Source organism: Schistocerca nitens, chromosome 12 (genome assembly GCF_023898315.1).
Source record: "Schistocerca nitens isolate TAMUIC-IGC-003100 chromosome 12, iqSchNite1.1, whole genome shotgun sequence".
Taxonomy (NCBI): domain Eukaryota; kingdom Metazoa; phylum Arthropoda; class Insecta; order Orthoptera; family Acrididae; genus Schistocerca; species Schistocerca nitens.
Genome location: NC_064625.1, coordinates 22835045 through 22852859, shown reverse-complemented (window position 1 = coordinate 22852859; position 17815 = coordinate 22835045). Strand labels below are relative to the sequence as shown.

Sequence of the window (17815 nt, the reverse complement as noted above, 5' to 3'; positions counted from 1 at the left end):
GTATGGGTATTAAATATTTTTCTTTCTGACTCGAAATTAATTGAAAATTCTTTTAATTCTGAAATATTACTTAGTCATGCTCAAGGCACAGTTAATGCAAGCTTCTGCTACTGCGGTTTTAGATAAAGATAAATTTTCAACAATCAAAGATGACCATGCTGTGTTAAAAAATCAGACATCATACGTAACATTAAAATGCAGGTTGTTCAGAGCGCGCAATATGAAAGAAAACGAATTTTAACCTACTTTTAGAATGAAATTGAAATACCACATGAGCTTCCACCCACTATACATCGAGTGGCATACAGAACTACAGTGCAAGAAAAGACAGGAGCTAAGCAACAAGACCAAAAGCACAAGCAATAAGAGACAGATAACATGATGTCTTTCCTTTATATAGTAGTTCATGAAATCTTTATATGTCACCGAGAAATCTAAAGTTTCAATACACTACTTGTGATAAACATACTTTAAGTGTATATCGTTTCTTTTACCACTAATTAGAGGTATCACAAATTGATTTTAAAATTGCTTCCCGATGACTTGATCAGCATTTCTCAGAACTGAATGACAATGCAGTATTAACTCGTTTTCTTGTCTGGTGTGTGATGGAGGGTACTTTGTTTACCACTATCGTTTTCCGATGAGCTAAGAGACTTGAAACTTTCAACATAGCTCAGAACTGGATTTCTTCTCTGGTATGTGGCGGAGCATACTTTGTTTACCACTATCATTTCCTGATATGTTTAAGACTTGAACCTATCAACATACCGCAGAACTCGATGATAGTGCAATGTTAACCCAATTTCGTGTCTGGTATGTGGCGGAAGGTATAATGTATACCACTGCTATTTCCCACTTTTTCTGTTCTACTTGCGAATGTTTTGTGGTAAGAACGATTACTGGTGAAGCCCCTGTGTGAGCTCGTCGTTCTTTACCTTCAAGGTCTTTACATGAGGTAATCGGAGGAGGGAGCAGTGAATTAGTTGACCCAAGTGAAGAGAAAACTGAAATAATACCGAAATTTACTACATATTTCTGTTGTAATCTCATTAAAATGTCTCAAATTGATTGAAAAATTTAATGCACCCAAGACTAAAACGCAGAAGATAATTATTTTTAAAAAAGCTTTTTAATATAGTACGTTTCTAAAATGGACAAAAAAATATAAAACAGTTTCTCCTAGCCCCACACTGATTCCTAATTCCATACAGATACTTCTAAAAATCTGTGCTTGTGAATTTTTAAAAGCTGTGAAAATATTTGTAGAATTTCAAATGAAAAACGTGGGGTACATGCAATACATTATACAGCACACACTCCGCTGCAGAGTGAAAATCTCATTCTGGAATACATTATTCGTACATGAATAGTTCATCAACTTACTATAACAATTTGATGTGCCCCGCACTTTTTAATATTTTCATGGTATTTTATTCTACATATATTTTTATAGCGCCTACAAATTCACAAGCACAAATTTTCAGGACTATCTGTATGGGGTTAGGAATACGTATGGGTCTAGGAGAAATTATTTTATACTTTTTAGTCAATTTTAAAAATGTGTTATACTAAGAATTTTTTTATGTAGATATTATTATTGTAAGTCCACTGCACTATTGCAGTTACATAATTGGCTGCAGAAGGGAGGACATATTAGACAGTTTCCTGCATATATCTATGATTGTTTCATCTGGTCCATTGCTGCATTTATAAAATATAGAATGAAAACAAAAGAACTTACAGAAAAATGAGCAGAATTGGATAGTAATAATTTAATACTATCAATAAATATTTTTGAAGATGTCACCTGCAAATAATGGTACCCATTCTATGACACATGCAAAACATGATACGTGATATGCTTAATTCGTAATATTTGATAGTTCCACGACAAAACCGAGAAGCGGTAGCTCATCTCTAATTTCGTATTCTCGTTGATGACAACTTCGATAAGATGTGCTCGTATAAACAGTGGTAGCTGCCAAAATATGGCTACCAGTAGTAGCATCCGTGCCAGAAAACTGCTCTTATGGATGATACTGGGAATCTGAGGATAACTGTGACTCAAATAAAGATTCTGAATATATTCCTGAGGGTGCAACGCGTCAGAAGTTATTGCTAATCACGCAAGCAGTGTTGAATTGTGTCCCTTACCACAGATTACTTGAATTTAAGTGCCAGAGTGATGGCAGAAATGTTACAGCCCATCCTTAACATTGTGTACATGCTGTAGTAAGATGCTAGCTAAACTTTATTTTATATTGTGCAGAATCGCAGATTAATTTTTGGGGTTGTAGTACTTTATTGTTGCAAATGTCGGTAGTGCAGATATTAGTATCATAAAGTGCAACAATTCGAAACTTTTAAATTTGTATGTTTGAGAGTTTTCACAGCAATGCTTTGTTAACTTGCCCAACAAGTGAACAGTGATAAGTCAATGTCAGTTGTATTGAATTTGTAAGTAAATAATGTTAAGCAACCATTGACGAATTTTTAAGAAGAAAATTTTGGGTAAATTTTAGCATTTCAAAAATACATTGTTACTTTAAATATTTGAAAACAAAGACCAATCTGATAAGAATGGTGGATGTACTTAAAATATCTTCTCTGAGATTTCATTGAAACTTTCATGCGCAATTTCTGAAAAAGTTGTTATTCTAGGAATATTTGAAAACGGTGACCCATCTGAGTTGAAAGAAACACAAAGCATGTGCTTGAAATATCTTATTTATGAGATCTGAGCGAAACTTTAATTCACAGTTTCTGAAAACAGCCAGCTTGTCCCATATCACTTGTAGAGCCAAGGTCTTCATATAAAAATTGAAACATTAGCTACATAAGATGAAATATGCAAGTGCATCTTAATGTATATTAATCATGTGTATGGTGTTCTTCAATTGGCGAATCTCGTTGCAACATGAACAACAAGCATCCCAATACACACTTCCCAGGGGCACATCTGAAGTAACTTCTACTTATGCTGATGACTCTCCATCCAAGACGTTATAATATTACAAATTTTGTTTGATATCCCTGTTCCCAACCATATAATCGTACCATTGTACACTGTACATTACATAAAATGGTGCAGTACTACCTGCTCGCTGGAGATGGGGACATGCTGGCGGAAGATGATCCAGGTGACGGCCTGATCACACGGCGGTGTCGTCAGTGATCCAGGATACGTGTAGTACAGGTGCCTGTCGTTGGGCAGAAGTGATTCGAGGGCCAACCTGGTGTCCAGGTTGGTCACATCACCATAATTCTGGATGTCCTGCAGTGCCCACACAACTGGAGGCAGTACTGGGTTGCCGTTTTCGTTGTGCTGCAGAACCAGTGTACATGTCAGACAGGTCAGATCCCACCAATCGTGCCTACAACTGGGGATGTCTGTCGAATTTGTATTCACCTAACATACGAGAGGTAGTCACAAAGCCTTAATTATAACCTCGAAAAAAAAGTTTTATAATTATTTTCTTGTTTGAAGATAAAAACTTCTATGAAGTTTGTCCAGTAAATAATGCAACATTTATTTTCTGAAAGCAGGATGGTTTTATTCACAATTTAAATACACCACTTTGTTCCTCAATCCTTTCAATTGCGCTGCCATCTCTCCATAGACATTAAGACACTTCACTGAGAGCATTCCCAGCGAAAGATGGACAAACCGAAATTAATGTCCACTCATAGCTATCCGGATACTTTTGATCAGATTCCGTACATGTGTCATGCAACTGATTTTGGGAACTATAATAGCAGCGAACACAATACAAATATACTCATGTTCAGGAAAAAAACAGAACACCTTGAACGACTAGAGATTGGACTTCATATTCACAGGACATGTACAATAGTACGTTCTGTAGAAATGATTAGCATTTGAACTATGTCGGCCTGCTGGTTCAGGGTCAACATCGATATCGCGACGCAACACCACCTACCGGTAAAATGTGCCTACGGCTCAAATTATCACTGTAAACCGAAGGCAATGGATCAGTGTGAGTTCAGCAGGTATGCAGGATGCCTTGCAGACGTATGCTTAAACCGTACTGTCAAATCAGTGAGTTTGAAAGAGGGTGCATTATTGGCATGAGAGAATGTGATGCATGCATCCAATTGGTTGGTTGGTTGGTTGGTTGGTTGGTTGGTTGGTTGGTTGGTTTGGGGAGTGAAGGGACTAAACTGCTGGGTTATCAGTCCCATCCATCCGGGACACTGGGAAATTGCTGCTCATGTGGGACGTAGTGTTTCGGCAGTGCAACAGGTGTGTGCAAAATGGTTCATGGAAGCCCATAGGACACGACAAGATGGGTCAAGTCGCACCTCCCTGATCCCCGCCGCCCCCCCCCCCCACACACGCACACTCAAATAGACCGACTTCTCATCCAAATGACGTTGCAGAACAGATCTGCATCCCCCTCGACCCTGGTGCATCACGGATGAAAATCCGTCGCCTTTTACTATGGCATGGCTTACGAGTGCGTCGTCCATTTCTCCGCCTGTCAGTGACGAACGTGCCGAGAGATGCTAGACGGCAATGGTGTATGGAACGACGTCACTGGGGATAGGAATAACGCCGGATAGAGTTTTCAGACTATTCCAGATTCCGTTTCTTTGAAAAAGATGGCCGTATTCTGGTTCGCCACAGACAGGGGGAGCGGCATCACAGCGACTGCATTCGCAGAAGACACGCAGCCCCAACTCAATGCTCGTGGTGTGGAGTGCTATCGGTTACAAACACAAATCGCAGTTGGTGCGTGTCCACGGCACTGCGACCAGTGTGACATACGTGAATGACATCCTGCGACCTGTAGCCATAGCCTTTTTGCACAACAACCAAGACGCCACCACATGTTGCTGTACCAACACATGTGTTCTTAGTGTCACAGGATGTCAGCCTTCTACGCTGGCCCGCCAGATCACCAGACTTGTCACCACTGGAGAATGTGTGGGATTTGGTGAGATCACGGGTGCAGCGCTCAAAGTCAACCACTACAGATGAACTTTGGAACCAGGTGAATGCAGCAGTGACTGCTATACCACAGGACGCAATTTACATCTCATTCACACCGATGCCATCATGCACGGAACGAATTATCAGAGCCCTTGGCGGACAATGTGCGTACTATTCAACAGGACACATTCTGAACCGACGTAAGTGAAATGCTAATCATGTACAGTCGTGGCCAAACGAGCGAGACCCATCGCCTTTTCGTTATGCTGATTCACACAGCTTTAAAGTCTGCTACACAGCATAACAGGCAAGGCGACGAAATGCTACCAACATACTATGCACAGGCGTGAAATTGGAAAACTATCCGAACTTCGTCAGACTGTTTCCAACCATGTGTAAGACTATACGAACACTGATTAGTGTGTTAAACACAACACATAAATATAAGATATAAATGAAAGAAGAAACGCTAATTAGTATGAACTGTAGTAATAAAAATGAATTTCAACTTACCGAGATAACAAAACTGTTTTACTAAGTACCCCAGATCGTTAAGAAATAGCAAAATATTAAGCGCATTCGGCCGCGAAACAGTCTGTGGCAACATTCAGACCAGTCATACTGCATTACCGTTGCTGACCCACCATGAAAGTGTGTAAATTTAACAATGCGTGAAGATTTATAACGAAATTCAGTTAAAAATCATTAAGTGTCACACTTAAATTCAGTTATTGACAGAAGCGTAAAATGTAGGCAGTAACAAGTATGAAATTCTACAAGAGTTTCATATTGATATCCACAGGGCGCCGGTACAGAATAAAGGTAGCAATAAAACGTATTGCGGGCGCGAGAGTTTCTTAAAATTGATTAACTGATAGTCTATCTACCTCAATGGAGATTAGAACCAAAAACAAACCACACCTCCCTTGCAGTAGCAAACACCTTTCACTACGCTAACAGACACCCCAGGCAAACAGCACTCTATTATTACCCCAGACAAGAATAACTCGGCAATTTCGCAATGAAAATGGCAAAATGATCTGCAGTTTCTGTTGCATAGAGATTTCTGGACTCAAAAACATGAATTTTCTACCTTTATGTCACCGCTTACGTGACAATCATTCGGGATGTTTATCGAAATAACAAAATACTGTTATTAGCGAGTAAATTTAGTTGGATAATTCTGCACCACCCCAGGAAATCAACGGCGACATAGCTGCCAAACGTATTCTTCAATGTTTCAAATTCTCCATTAGACTGGCCACAGCCAAAAAACTTTCATTAGCCGAAGTGTTTCTTAAGCTAGCTAGCAATGGGAATGCTTGCACTTCTAAAACGCGGTGACATTAATACTGGCGTCTGAATTACCACGTGTATAGGCAAATGGACTTATTTGCATTCCTGTAAACACAATTTATATCGAAAGCGTAGCTACGATTAATATGCTGAAGTATCGACTGCAACTAGAACATTTAGAATAATGAGTAGGGGGAATTATTTATGCGGCCCTCAGCCTCCGTAACTGTCGTAGCTATTTACGTTGTTAGGATCTCGTCAGCTAAATCGGTAAAAATGGAACCCTACTAGTCTCACTTTCTTGACCGTCTGTCTGTCTACCCAACCCTTTAAGCGCGCTTACCTCGAGTACGGGTAGACATAATAAGCGGAAATGTATCGCACTTCCTGCGGGTTACGGTCCCTTGGTGGTGTGAGCTTCTATGTCAACGCAATCTAAAGATACGGCCGTTTTTGTAAAATTCAATAAATGGCTCTAAGTTCTATGCGACCGAACTGCTTAGGTCATCGGCCCCCTAGACCTATAACTATTTAAATCTAAGGACATCACACACACACACCCATGCCCGAGGTAGGATTCCAACCTACGACTGAAGCAGCCGCGCGGTTCGTGACTGAAGCGCCTAGAACCGCTCGGCCACCGCACCCGACGAAACCCTTTTCACCTCATGTATAATGATAATATATACTGTCTAGTGAGGATAAACTGTATTCGCCAACTCAAATCGTTTGATCACGGAACTTTTACGAAGCTACATTCAAATTTTGTTCGAAGTTGTCTGCAATATGCACTTATAAACATCCTAGGAACGTCGTATGCAATATCCACTTCTGAAGAAGCTGACAGATACTGCAGTACCAAAACAAGTAGTTAAGAATTTATTGTTATTGGTCCATGCAAAAGGTACTGAAAAGGCTGTGTATGTAAGGATAATCGATCATTTAATATCACACCATTTGCTATCAAATGTACAGTTTGGCTTTAGGAGTCGTTTAATAACTGAAAATGCTATATTCTCTTTTCTCTGTGAGGTACTGGATGGGCTAAACTATAGGTTTCGAACGCTTGACATATTTTTTGATGTAACTAAGGCATTTGATTGTGTTGATCACAAAATATAGCTCCAGAAGTTCGACCATTACAGAATACGGGGAGTAGCTTACAATTGGTTCACCTCTTACTTTAGCAACAGGCAACAGAAGGTCATTATTCACAATGTTGATAACGGCTGTGATGTGGGGTCCTGTCAAGTGAGGAGTGCCCCAGGGATCAGTGTTGGGGCCACTCCTGTTCCTTATTTATATAAATGATATGCCCTCTAGTTTTACGGGTAACTCTAAAATATTTCTGTTTGCTGATGACACTAGTTTGGTAGTAAAGGATGTCGTGTGCAACATTGGCTCAGTTTCAAATAGTGCAGTACATGACCTTAGTTCATGGCTTGTAGAAAATAAATTAACGCTAAATCACAGTAAGACTCAGTTTTTACAGTTTCTAACACACAATTCAACAAAATCCGACAAATTTCACAGAACAGGCAAATGATTTGTGAAACTGAACAGTTCACAATCTACGTGAACAGGTTTCACATAGATAGTATGCTATCGTGAAAAGCCCACGTTCAGGATCTCGTTCATAGACTTAGTACTGCCATTTTTACTATTCGAATGGTATCAGAAGTGAGTGATCGTCCAACACGAAAATTAGTTTACTTTGATTATTTTCATTCGCTTATGTCGTATGGTATTACATTGTGGGATAACTCTTCCCATTCTAAAAGGATATTTTTGGCTCAGAAATGGGCAGTTCGGGCAATAAGTGGTTCTAAGTTCACGAACCTCTTGTCGACCCCTGTTCACGAGTCTGGGTATTTTGACATTGGCGTCTCAAAATGTATATTCCTTACTGTCATTTCTTGTTAACAATATTAGCTTATTCCCAAGAATAAGCAGCTTTCACTTGGTTAATACTCGGCAGAAATGAAACTTGCATCTGAATCGGACTTCCTTAACTCTCATGCAAAAAGGTGTGCAGTATACTGCTGCATCCATTTTCAATAAGCTACCCCTAGAATTCAAAAATCGTAGCAGTAATCCAGGCGCTTTCAAATCGAAACTGGTTTCCTCATGGGTCACTCCTTCTATTCTGTCGAGGAGCTCCTTGAAAAATTAAGGTGATTCTCATTGTATTGTTGGTTGCGTTAATTAAACTTATGGACTGACTTGTTTTGGGTTCATAAAAAATTATTTTTATCTGTTATTACTATTATGTTGTAATTTCATTTACCAACATGCTTCACGACCTTGGAGATTTGCTCCTCAATTTGGTCCTACGGAACTTGACGTGTAAATAAATAAATAGAGACAATAAAAATACCTATACCTGATCAGTCGTTGCCCTTGTCAAGAAAAATCTATACCAGTTGCTAAGCTATGGTGGTGTAACGTCAAAATTATCGTACAGATTAAGTTGGGAACCAGAATGAAAAATGTTCCTTTCATTGCACAAAAAAGGCGAATATGTCCTGAGCAGAGTTAGAGATGTAAAAGAAAGGAAATAGCTTTTCGACTTACCTGCGAGCTTCGAAGACATTTTAATGAGAATATCTTGACGTTTTAGCTCATTTTTACGAATTAACCCTACTTCCCCAGCGCAGTGAGTTCTCTTAGTTGCATGGTGTTGGCGCACCTGTATTTTGCAATTTATGAGCTAAAGTCCCGGAATCCGCTCCCAAAATCCAGAAGATCGACCAGCCATGGTAAACGTTATGTAACATCAAATGGCTGAAGACCACACATGTAATAGCTAAAAAACTTTTTCTGGAGGGATAAAGTTTCTGAAGGTGGAAGTAATGCTAACAAGTAAAAAAAGCGCGCATATGTCAAGATGTTTTGATTTAAATGTCTTTGAAACTACCAGGCAAGTCGAAAAGCTAGTTTCCTTCTTGTAAGTCTCTAACTGTGCCCAGGACATATTCGCTCTTTTTCGTGCTATGATAGGAGCATTTTTCATTCTGGTAACAGCAGTAATGAGTTTACATACACCTATCAGCCAGAACATTATGACCACCTCTACCTAGGAGCCAGTATCTCAACCTTTCGCATGGATAACATCGGCGATGAATCATGGCATGGAAGCAGTGGTGTTCTGATAGGTCACTGGGGGAGTTAGCACCACATCTTCACATACAAGTCACATAATTCCTGTAAATTCTAGGGGAGAGGGTCAATAAGCTCCGATGCCAGGTTGAATCACATCCCAGATGTGTTTGATCGGGTTCAGATCTAGCGAGTTGGGGGGGGGGGGGGGGGGAGGACAGCACATTAATTGGAACTCGCCAATGTGTTCGCTGAACAACTCCACCACACTGCTGGCTTCGCGACATGGAGCGTTATCTTCTTGAAAAATGCCACTGCCATTGGGAAACATGATCGACATGAAGGGGTGCAACCTGTGTAAGATACTTCTTGGACTTCATAATGCCTTGCACGAGCTCCGCTGGACCCCAGAGCATAATGGAGCCGCCGGCAGCTTGTCTTTATCCCGCAGTACTGGTGATGAGGAGCTGTTACTCTACAAGGTGACGGCTTCGTAGCTTCCCATCGGCATTATTAACAAAGTATCAGGGTTCATCAGACCGTGCAACACTCAGTCACTGCGCCAGCGTCCTGTGCTGATGGTCACATGCCCGTTTCAGTGGTAGTTGCTGATGTCATAGTATTGACATTGGCACTTGCGCAGGTCACCAGCTATGGGGGAACATATTTAGGGGTGTTCAGAGCAATGTGTGTTCTGACACAATTGTACACTGCCCAACATTAAAGACTGCTGTTAGTTCTGCCACATTTCGCCGCCTGTCCTGTTTTACTAGTCTGCCCAGCCTACAAAATCTGACATATGTAACGAGGTGTGTCTTTCCAGCCTGATGACACGTGGACGTGCTTTCACCTTGGTTTCGTCACATGTTGAAGACACTCACCACAGCACTCCTCGAACCAGATACGTCATCCAGTTTCCGAATTCTTTGTGCCAAGCCTCTGGGCCATCGCAATCTGCCCTCGGTCAAACTCGGGTAGATTGCGTGCCTTCCTCTTTCTACACGTGGACAGCACACTCACTGATACTACATGCACGGTGCATGTGTCTATTAGTCATTCCTCGCCGGGCGACGCTGCTATACCTGGACAGATTTATATCGATAGTAAGTCGGTGGTCATAATGTTCTGGCTGATCAGTGTAAGTGTTTAGCACATCTGTTTGGTGTAATATCGAAGAAATTGCAACTAAGAGAAACAGGGGGTGGGAGGAGTAAGGGGTATATAATTGTAGAGGGAGACCAGGGCTTCGGTACACAAAACGGGGTCCAATGGAAGCTGGTTGCAATAGTTATGCAGAGTGAAGACTAGCATGGGGAGGTACCTCAAATCAGTCTTCAGACGATGTGTAATAACAGTACTGTCGACAGCACATTAAATTATAATCTTCATTCTTCTCTTTACTGGCCTTGACACCTTTCTGACTCTCAGATACTCTCACATGACGTAAATCTGGGCAAAACACTTCCAGTTTGATGCATAGAAAATGAAGCCATTGACAGGTATTTGATGAACTTTACAAATTCGCAGAACAGGGATGGAATCTAATCACTGGTGATCATTGGAGAAATTACACACACCCAATAAGGAACCTGTGCCGTGCCACATTATTTTCTCACATAGATGTTGTAGGTATATACAAAGCAGATGATATAACATGCAGTGGTGAAATCGTACATCTAAGAGGACCGACAGCACAGCAAAGCCGTCGCTATATTTGGCGGCGTTGGATGGGTTTCCGTACTCGTCCTTGTAGAACACCATGTGCATCTCCATCGTGGAGCTGAAAATGAGGAAAAATTAAAGAGCTAGAGTCAGCAGGGACATCGGTGAAATGCGATACACTGGAGGAGAGTACAAGTGTGTGTGTGTGTGTGTGTGTGTGTGTGTGTGTGTGTGGGCGCGCGCGCGCGTGCATGTGTCAGAGCTACTTCTGCTGCATCCATCACAGACAAGTGTGTTGGTGTGGCCAGTAACACAAACAGGTAAAATAGTAGAATAACATCCCAACAGTTGATCATCAGAATACTGCCTCCTGCTCTCCCATTATCCCCTCCAAATACCCACTAAACCAAAAACTCAATCATCTGAACAATTAGACCCCCTTTGCCTCTTCCTTATACCAACTCCCTGACAGCTAGTCACGCCACACTCAACATTCTACGACGTGCATCCCACGATAATTATGACACCACTGTGGAATAAACATTCTATTACCCTTCCCTATCGTTCCTTTAATAAAAAATATGCTACACACACACACACACACACACACACACACACAGGGAGATGAAGAACACTCATATATTTACATTTCTTTTTGCATGTAGTCAACAAATACTGACCTTTTCAAACGGCATGCTTGTGTACAGTGGTTAAATACATTTTATAACATTTATGTCCAATGGATAATGTGCTAGGATGGTTAAATTGCTAACCACAATTATTTATTAATAAGTAAATGAGTTTTGTAATGTAACAGAATGAGCGAGGTAATGAAAAATGCTGTACACATCTTTAGTAATTGACCTGATACACATTGGACTATGTACATAAACAATTGTCAATGCAACTTTAATTTTCCACTCAGTGTAACTATTGATTCATTATCTCATACAACCAATGTTTATTTGTCGTATAAGCACTGTTATGTTCCTAGCATTTACATAATTTCAAATAGAGTTGAACATGTAACATCATTCAATACAATGTGATGTTCAAACACGAAAGTTGGTAAAATGATAGATAAAGTTATTATGTATTTAATTAAAATCTGATAATTTCTGATTGTTGAAAGCAGTTACGAAGTCAATTTGAAGCTAAAAGAATGTAAATTACTAAATTCTGAGTAGAAAATCCGTATTTATATTTTGTGTACTATGGAACTGTGAATTTTCCTAAGTCATCTTCATTTCTAAAAATTATAATTAAGTTAAATACTATTATCAGTAATAACTGAACTGGTTCTGATTGCTAAAAGTTTATTTGTAGTTACGCGGCTAGATTGATAAAGCCTACTGACGTGTGTCAGGGCACTCTAGGTTCAGTTTATGTGAGTGCACAAGATTATACCAGTATGCACATTTGCTGTTAAACTTGATTTTTTTGTGAAAATTCAGTCAAAAATGTTTATGCACCATTAAGTTGCATATATATATACACTCCTGGAAATTGAAATAAGAACACCGTGAATTCATTGTCCCAGGAAGGGGAAACTTTATTGACACATTCCTGGGGTCAGATACATCACATGATCACACTGACAGAACCACAGGCACATAGACACAGGCAACAGAGCATGCACAATGTCGGCACTAGTACAGTGTATATCCACCTTTCGCAGCAATGCAGGCTGCTATTCTCCCATGGAGACGATCGTAGAGATGCTGGATGTAGTCCTGTGGAACGGCTTGCCATGCCATTTCCACCTGGCGCCTCAGTTGGACCAGCGTTCGTGCTGGACGTGCAGACCGCGTGAGACGACGCTTCATCCAGCCCCAAACACGCTCAATGGGGGACAGATCCGGCGATCTTGCTGGCCAGGGTAGTTGACTTACACCTTCTAGAGCACGCTGGGTGGCACGGGATACATGCGGACGTGCATTGTCCTGTTGGAACAGCAAGTTCCCTTGCCGGTCTAGGAATGGTAGAACGATGGGTTCGATGACGGTTTGGATGTACCGTGCACTATTCAGTGTCCCCTCGACGATCACCAGTGGCGTACGGCCAGTGTAGGAGATCGCTCCCCACACCATGATGCCGGGTGTTGGCCCTGTGTGCCTCGGTCGTATGCAGTCCTGATTGTGGCGCTCACCTGCACGGCGCCAAACACGCATACGACCATCATTGGCACCAAGGCAGAAGCGACTCTCATCGCTGAAGACGACACGTCTCCATTCGTCCCTCCATTCACGCCTGTCGCGACACCACTGGAGGCGGGCTGCACGATGTTGGGGCGTGAGCGGAAGACGGCCTAACGGTGTGCGGGACCGTAGCCCAGCTTCATGGAGACGGTTGCGAATGGTCCTCGCCGATACCCCAGGAGCAACAGTGTCCCTAATTTGCTGGGAAGTGGCGGTGCGGTCCCCTACGGCACTGTGTAGGATCCTACGGTCTTGGCGTGCATCCGTGCGTCGCTGCGGTCCGGTCCCAGGTCGACAGGCACGTGCACCTTCCGCCGACCACTGGCGACAACATCGATGTACTGTGGAGACCTCACGCCCAACGTGTTGAGCAATTCGGCGGTACGTCCACCCGGCCTCCGGCATGCCCACTATACGCCCTCGCTCAAAGTCCGTCAACTGCACATACGGTTCACGTCCACGCTGTCGCGGCATGCTACCAGTGTTGAAGACTGCGATGGAGCTCCGTATGCCACGGCAAACTGGCTGACACTGACGGCGGCGGTGCACAAATGCTGCGCAGCTAGCGCCATTCGACGGCCAACACCGCGGTTCCTGGTGTGTCCGCTGTGCCGTGCGTGTGATCATTGCTTGTACAGCCCTCTCGCAGTGTCCGGAGCAAGTATGGTGGGTCTGACACACCGGTGTCAATGTGTTCTTTTTTCCATTTCCAGTAGTGTATATATATATATATATATATATATATATACACCAAACAACTCAAATAATACTGTTCAGGCCTATTTTATTGCAGTGGGCAATCAAACTTTCAGGTTAAGAATGTCAAAAATATCTGTGACTTTTTCCTGACACCACAATATTCTGTAATTATGCCATTTTGTAAAAGCATATGAAATTCAAATGCACAATTTTTCTCATTGTGGGGTGGCAGGTGTTAAAGACAATACAGAAAAATTACAGATACATCATTTTTCGATGTACTCTCCACTATGTGTAGTGTACCCATTCCACCACTTTAGGACTACATTGGAACCTGGTGAGAAGAATTCTTTTGGTTGTTAATGAAGAAATGGTGCACCATTTATTTTGCCTCATTACCACTTCCAAAATGCTTTCCTCTTACTGCTTTTGTGAGCCATCTGAATGCATGAAAATCTTCCAGGGAAGGTCTGGTGAGTAAGGTATGCGTTCAAGACATTCAGAGTTCATTACCTGTATTATTGCTATGACTGAAGTGACAGTTTGGCAAAGAGGATTGTCGTGTAGCAACATAACACTTGCATTTGAAAGTCCTTGCCATTTACTCGTGATTACATGGTGAAGGTGATTTCACTGCAGATTTGAGTATTAATTATGGTCACTGTTAATCCCCTTTCCACGTAATGCTCAAAAATTACCTTTTTGAAGCCCAAAAGGCATTTTATGATAACTTTACCTGCCAATGGTTGAGTGCAGAGTGTTTTTCGGTTTTGATGAACTATGGCACCATTCATTGCTGGAAATCTTTTGGTATTTATTTATATATTTATTAGCTTTTAGGTCATTTCCCATTTAGCCCTCTAAATAAAATTTTTGGGCTACAGTACTTCGTTATTACAATTCCTTAGCATGTTTTTAGCTGGTTTATGTAAGTCAGATACAACATTTTTGCTTAAGGACACAGATATAACTTGTTAGACTGGAGGTTCAAAATTAGAGAATATGTCATATTGTTTTCAGTCAGTTAAAAAGAGAGTAAAAAAGAGAAAGAGAAAAACATAGAGGAAGGTACACACCACATGCAAGACAATTAAAAAATTTAAATAACTGAAAGAAATACCAACAGTATATTTGCGGCACAGGTCCTAGAAGAGTTAGTAATAATTAACTGTATTAACTCATGTAAATAACAGACAATTCCAAATTTGCAAGTTTTTTCTATTCTAGTTCAACATTGATTCATCTGATTGCATATTAGTATATTACATCTACATCATGAATTTAATGTTGTTGCACACGAGAAGAGAAAGAGTTCCTCATAAACCCTCTCATTTGAGACTTGTGTTTGTACATGTAAGTTTCATCTCCTGTAGCAATTCTGCCCAGAAAACCATAACCTTCAGTCTCGAAATGTCGCAAACATTTCTCACAGCCATTGTTGCGACAGTATTTCAGTTCGGCTCTCTGCTGATATGGCACCCACCTTGTGGACGCTTTATTCAATCACAGCACAACACAGATGAATTTGTGTGCTGAGACAACACAAATACCCAAAATGGCGGTTATTCAGTTTCCAGTTATATGTCTGTTTTCCTTCACAAGCCCTGCAACCATGGTAGAACTTTCATTTGTCACTATACAGAGCGCCTTCCACAGAGGTTATGCCTCTTTCAAAGTTTCTACGCCACTTGCACGCTTTCTGGAGGGACACACACAAATTACAACACTGCACTTTCGTCCTACAATGCCTTTCTATAGGTTTAACAGCTTCAATTCTCGGAAAAAAGGAATATAACACAGATAGGTCCTCTAATATGGTGCAAGTAGACACTGGAACGGCCATCTTTGCACTGACAGCTCTTCGTTTTATATGATGCAACAAGATCTTTGCCAACTGTAGAGCTCTTGGATAACTCCTGCTGCCTGCCAAGTTGATAGTACAACTATTAGGAATTTTATTACGCTTTTAATGTTCCCGTTTGAATCAACCTCATATAAAGTAATTTCTACAGCTAGACCCGTACCCTGTAAACCGCCGCATGGTGCATAGCAGAGGGTACCTACCATTGTACCAATTATTAGGGCATCTTCTTGTTCCATTAATGTACAGACAGCAGGGAGACTGACTGACTAAATGTCCCTGTGCGTGCACCGATTATTCTAATCTCATCTTCACAGTCCTCGTGTGAGCAACACACAGAGGATAGCAGTATATTCTAAAGTCATCATTTAAAGCTGGTTCTTGAAGCTTTGTTAACAGACTTTCTTGGGATGGTTTACATCTGTCTTTAAGAAGCTTCCAGTTCCATTCCTTTGGTATCTCTGAGACACTCTCCCATGGACCAAGCAGACCTGTGACCATTTGTGCTGGCCTTCTCTGGATATGTTCAATATCCCCTGTTAGTCCTATTCCAGAACCAGCCATATGAGTGACTTGTAAGCAGTCTCCTTTGAAGACTGACTGTATTTCTGCAGTACTCTACCAATAAACCGAAGACCAACACCTGCCTTACACACAACTGAGCCTATACCGTCATTCCATTTCATGTCCCTTCAAAGTGTTTTTACACCCAGGTATTTGTATGAACTGGCTGATTCCACCATTGACACATTTGTATTGTAGTCATAGGATACTACATTATTTTCGTTTTGTGAAGTGCACAACTTTACATTTCTGAACATTTAAAGCAAGTTGGCAATCTTTGCACCACTTTGAAATCTTATCAAGATCTGACTGACTATTTATGCACCTTATTTCAGATAGCACTTCATTATAGATAACGCATCATGGGCAAAAAGTCTGAGATTACTATTAACATTGGCTGCAAGGTCATAAATGTACAACATGAACAGCAAGGGTCCCAACACACATCCCTGGGGCACACCAGAAGTTACGTCTACATCTGATGACGACTCTCTATCCAAAATAACATGCTGTGTCCTCACTACCAAAAAGTCCACAATCCAGTTACATATTTCATTTGATACCCCATATGATTATACATTTGACAAATAAGCACAGGTGTGGCACTGAGTGAAATGCTTTTCGGAGATCAAGAAATACAGAATCAACCTGATTGCCTCGATCCAAAGCTTTACTGTTTCACAAACTAAAGACATAAAGTTCATGGGCGAAGTACTGGTGCTAAATTGTTCGCATTGACCCTGTGCCTATAGTCATGTTGTACAAATGGAGATGATATATTAATTATTGACGACGCCTTTGGCACAATTGTTTTATTAATTTCCATTGCATGATGCAATTTAGATTTTTTACTTCTGATGAAGGTATATTTATATATACGGAAACCTTGGTCAAGAATTTTAATAAATTTTTATCCTGCAACTGTTTTGGCTGTTATCCTTTGTCGTGATGAAATATACGCTTGTGTCAGAATCAGGAAGGAACAATAACAGTGGAAGACTAAGAACGGAGTGATCGGATTAAAGGAATGTAGTCTTTCATTTAAACTGTTCGATCTACACATCGAAGAAGCAATACCGAAATGAAAAGAAAAGTTAAAGAGTTGGATTAAAATTCAGGGTGAAAGGATGTCAGAGATAGGATCTTTTGATGACATTGCTCAGTGAAAATAAAGAAGAATTACAGGATGTGTTGAATGGAATGAAGAGTCTAATGACTACAGAATATATAAGGGTTGCCAAGAAAGTAATGCACCACATTTTTTTGTCTTAGCCGAAAACAATGCTACGAATCTGATATGTTACGTATGTATTATTTGAAGTCTCCTGACTAAGTGCGCCAAGTTTCTGGCAGATAGCGTACCTGCAGAACAGTCTCAAAATGGCACCTGTCGGTGACGTATGCTACAAGCAGCGTGCCGTCATTTAATTTCTCACTGCAGAGAAAGAAACTGTGGGGAATATTCACAAACGCATGTGC

General features: G+C 41.0%; 1 protein-coding gene across 1 annotated transcript in view; it reads right to left on the bottom strand.

The window, feature by feature from the left end:
* Positions 1-17815, bottom strand: part of LOC126215281 (carbonic anhydrase 1-like) — a 120955-nt gene that overhangs the window by 19648 nt on the left and 83492 nt on the right. Inside the window, exons 5-6 of the mRNA XM_049941970.1 lie at positions 11027-11132; positions 3101-3328 (exon numbers count right to left, since the gene is read on the bottom strand). Coding sequence (XP_049797927.1) covers positions 3101-3328; positions 11027-11132 — 334 coding nt within the window. The remainder of the gene's footprint in view (positions 1-3100; positions 3329-11026; positions 11133-17815) is intronic.